The sequence below is a fragment of the Pteropus vampyrus genome, unplaced genomic scaffold, assembly GCF_000151845.1.
Source record: "Pteropus vampyrus isolate Shadow unplaced genomic scaffold, Pvam_2.0 Scaffold856, whole genome shotgun sequence".
In the NCBI taxonomy this organism is placed as follows: domain Eukaryota; kingdom Metazoa; phylum Chordata; class Mammalia; order Chiroptera; family Pteropodidae; genus Pteropus; species Pteropus vampyrus.
Genome location: NW_011889637.1, coordinates 47,486 through 51,763, shown reverse-complemented (window position 1 = coordinate 51,763; position 4,278 = coordinate 47,486). Strand labels below are relative to the sequence as shown.

Genomic DNA, 4,278 nt, shown 5'->3' with positions numbered 1-4,278 from the left:
GCGTCTCGCAGACCTGGGCTCGAACGCCCTGCTCAATGCTGGGCACAGGGACACTCAACACGTTTACAGCCCCAGTGAACGCTTTGCTCCCTGCCAGCTGGGTGACCCCGGACAAACCTCCCAGCTCCCCAGAGCCTCTGCTTTCTCATCCGGGTGGTGGAGGTGATGACGCAAACCCAAGTCCTGCCCCGCCTCCCCTCTGACGAATGGATATGATTGACATCTGGCTCTGGCACAGGGCCTGGCACAAGGAATGACCGTGAGGCAGTGGCTTAGGAATCCAGCGGCTACGGGCAGTGAATAAGCTAATGCAGGGCTGGAAGGCAGGTTTTGCTTTACATTCAGTGAAAATCACTTTCCTCGAAGGGTCCCCGCCCCCTGCGCCCCGCCCACCACTGCAAATTACCTAAGGACTGGCCAGTGTAAGGGCTGTGCACTGCCCAGGAGAGGGAGGAGAATGCGGGCCCGCCTCTACCGAGCAGTCTGCCAGGACTGCTCCTAGGACTGCCCCTCGGAAGGCTGAAGGCCAGCATGGCCACCGGTCTTCCCTCCACCTTCACCAGGCCCCATGGCCACTGTGCCTTGCATGACATGGTCCTACATCAATTTTCCTGTAACCGACTGTGGCTTTTCTGCTTCCAAGTGCATTTTAAACCAAACCAAGGCAAGCTCCACCCACCAAGCTGCCTTTGCTGCAGGAACAGCTCTGGGGACACAGCACTACCGTGTCCCATGTCCTCATCCACCTGTTACGACCCTGCTTCACAGACGGGGAAGCCGAGGGAGGAGAGCCAAGGTCGGGGTCCACGGTGTCCCGTGCAGACTGGAGCCTGCACCCTGGCCCTCAGTCGCCTCGGCCGCCTGGACCCGCGGCCATGGCAGGATCTGTCCCCAGCCCCACCCGGCACTCGTCCCACCTCTTCAGACAGAGGGGCTGGCGTTTCATCTTCCAGACGAGGAGGCTCAGGCTGGCGGAAGCGTCTCCATGGAATGTTTGCTCCTCGTCAGTTAGAGAAGGGATTGCCCCCTTGTTCCTGTGGCTGATAATAAACCTGTGCTCTCGACACAGAGATGTGGGCAGGCCTGGGGGGCCGGCTGGCTGGGCACCGGTTTGGAACTGGCGCAAGGTCCTAGAGCCAGTGGGCTGTGGAGCGGGAACGAGGCCTAGGCCAGCCCCTGACCCCCAGCGAGAGATGAGGGAGCGGCCCCCCGCAGCCAGCGGAGGCTCCCGCCCCCCGCACATCGCTCCAGCTTCTCACTCCCATCGTCCCCGCTCCGTGTCCTCTGCGACTCGCCCTCCTGCCCTGTGACTCCGCGGGCCCAGGGAATCCAGGCGAACCTCCCATCTCGGGATCCTGTGCCACAGAAGGTGACACCTGCAGGTTCCAGAGCCTGGGAGCCATCACCTCCGGGGGCCGTTACTCAGCCCAGTGAGAGTGAGGTTCTGTCCCCACGTAGAGGTGAGACACCTGGGGACCTTTCTGCCGGTCCCTCCCTGGGGACACGGCAGAGCTGGCCTGAGAACAGGGCTCCCTACAAATGCGGGGTACCCCAGGCAATCCCAGGAAGGAGCCCGGGCTCCAGGCGCACACAGGCCCATCCAGGTGTGCGGGGGGCTCCATCTCCCCACCTGGGCTCGAGTGGGCGACGCAGCAATGGCATTCATTCAGCAGGACCTGCACGCATTCGTTCATTCACGCACTCACTCATTTCTTCCTTCAACACTGGCCGCGTCCCCGTGCCAGGCACAGGCCCCCACCAGACCCCCAGCCTTCCCCCACAGTGATGCACATCCGAATCACCAACTAACCCTCCGCGGGCACTGCCAGTCAGGGGTCCTGTCTAATTTTAGAGACGCAGACGCCTCCCCACCGCGTGCGCCAGTTAGAGTGCCCCCAGGGTGCCGTCTGCCGAGCCCCGGCGGCCGCCCCGATGCCTGGCTCCCCGTGCCCCAGCCCTTGTAGAGATCTTTCTGCTGAGGCCCCCCTGCCCCCCATCCCATGCATCATCTCGCCAAGCACCCTTTACCAGCAGGAAGTCGCGAGGGGCCCACACCGCGTCCAGGCTGCTCTGTGCGGGGCCAGGGTCTCTCTGTCCTCACTGCCCTCTGCTCGGCCTCCATGTGACGCCTTCCCTGACCCCACGGCCTCAGACGCCCCCACTTCCGTGACCACCACTCTGCCCTTCTCATTCCCAGAGGTGGACACGGCCTGTGGGGCCGACCCTGCGGGGCTGGCTCGGATGGTGGGGGTGGTGCCAGGGGCCCATGGCACAGTGAGGGCACCAGGCTGGGGACAGCTCAGGGAGCAGGTGGGGCTGAGGACGTGGACGCTGAGCGTGGGCTGAGGGCCAGTCCTTCACGCCGCCCTCACTGCTGCTGCCCAGGAAGGGCTGGACCGAGGCCGCCCACTCCAGCCGCGTGCTCGGGCGAGGCCCAGCTGCCCGCCTCGGTCTTCTGCTCTGGACCGTGGGGTAACAACGCCGGCTTCCTTACGCCCCGGAGGACGGCGGGACGCCGAGCACGTGAAGCCAGAGTGGGTGCGGGGTGACGCCGGAGCCGGAGAAAACCCGCCCACCGGCCTCCCTGCCTTCACTCCCAGCCCCTCCCCACCACGCAGGCACCTGTGCCCCCCGCTCCAGCGGCCCTTCTCACCCCGACATTCCAAGTCTGTCCGTCAGGAAGCTTTAACGGTGTAAAAGTCAAGGAAAGGGGGAAAGAGGCCTTTAGACAGATGACATCGCATCACAAAGTGCCGCTGAGCGGGCCTGGACAGCCCCGGTGAGCGGCCGGCACGTCTGTCCATACGTGCCCCGAGCTCTCCGACGGGTCCTCGGTCCCTGCGGGACCTGCCAAGCGCAGGCTCCCAGGACCCCGGGCCACTAGCCGCAGTCAGCGTGACCATCGCAGCCCGAGGGCCCGCACACGCGCCCCGGCGTCCTGACGCCCCTCTGGCGCTCGGCCGCGGCGGGCGCTCTCCCGGCGCATCGCTGTCCGAGCATCTATCTGTGCCCGTGGGCCAGCCTCGTGCGAGCAAGGCCACGTCTCATCCTGCACTCTCATCCCCGTCACGACTCTGCTCGAGCTGTGGCCGGTCCCTTCCTGCTTCCTGTGAGGGACCTGGTCTGCCCGAGACACGGCTGCTCTCTGTACGGAGTCGAGTGTGCAGGGTGGCTCTGGCCCTGGTCTGGGGTCCCCAGGTGGCCAGGAGGCCACCGTGGGTTTGCATAAGGGCCTTCTCAGGGAACCTGGCGGGGCCCGGCAGCCTCGAAACGGCTAAGTGACATCTTTCATGGCCGGGCAGACGGCAAAGCTAAGAGACACATCCAGGCAAAGAAAACGGAACACAAGACTCAGCTGAGACATCAAAGCCAAATGCAACAAAGTTAACAGAACCTCGCGGCAGACGGGGCTGCTCCTCGCGGCCCACGAGGACTCGGACCAGGAAGGAGCTTCGTCCGCCCCTCAGCCTCGCGCCTCCCCGCCCGGCCCAGGGGCCACCTCCGGGGCCAGAGAAGACAGGCACAGGACAGTGCGCGGAGCCGTCCCCACGAGGCCAGCTGGGCCCTCAGACCTCGCTCGCCAGAACGGATGGAGGCAGGACTGGGGGGGCGACGCTGGCGAGAGGCAAAGCCTGCACCCCGAGCCGCACCCCGAGCCGCACCCCGAGCCAGTCCCCGAGCCGGTCCCCAAGCAGGGCCCGGCTGCACGGCCCGGGCGCCGGGGCGTGGCACGTACCTTCCTCTTGTTCGTCGGGCAAATGTAGAAGCTGTCGATGACGGTGGTGACGCCGGGCTGCAGAGCGAGCTTGGTGTACGACGTCCCGAAGTCCGACGACCTGAGGGAGGGGGACGACAGCTGTCAGTGACCCACCTCCCCACGGAGGGCGCGCCGGTCCCACACCGGACGCAGCACCGGCCACGGGCCAGTGGGTGCAGCACCCAGGATCGGACGCAGCACCGGCCACGGGCCAGTGGGTGCTGCTGCCCCTCGCCCGGGGCAGCGGGGCGCTGGGCTCCCTCAGGGACACCGAGCGCTCGCCCCGGCCTGGGCTGGGATGTGGCGTCAGGACCCTCTGCCTGTGAGCACCATCCAGTCTGCCCACCAAGGCACTGCCCTCGGCATCTCCCCACAGTTCACTCAGCCCCCCAGTGCGTCCGCACCTCGCTGGTTGTGGGAGGCCTCGCACGTGCCAGGTCCTTCCATCTCTGATTCCTCATGAAACCCTGACACTGTGTCACTCCATCCATCCCACAGGTGACCCGAGGGCCAGGAGGAGG

The 4,278-nt window shown here is 65.9% G+C and overlaps 1 protein-coding gene across 2 annotated transcripts in view; it reads right to left on the bottom strand.

Moving 5' to 3' along the window:
- Positions 1-4,278, bottom strand: part of LOC111734195 — a 39,613-nt gene that overhangs the window by 17,190 nt on the left and 18,145 nt on the right. For both annotated transcript variants that reach the window (XM_023526412.1, XM_023526413.1), the window contains one exon: positions 3,737-3,836. In XM_023526412.1, coding sequence (XP_023382180.1) covers positions 3,737-3,836 — 100 coding nt within the window. The remainder of the gene's footprint in view (positions 1-3,736; positions 3,837-4,278) is intronic.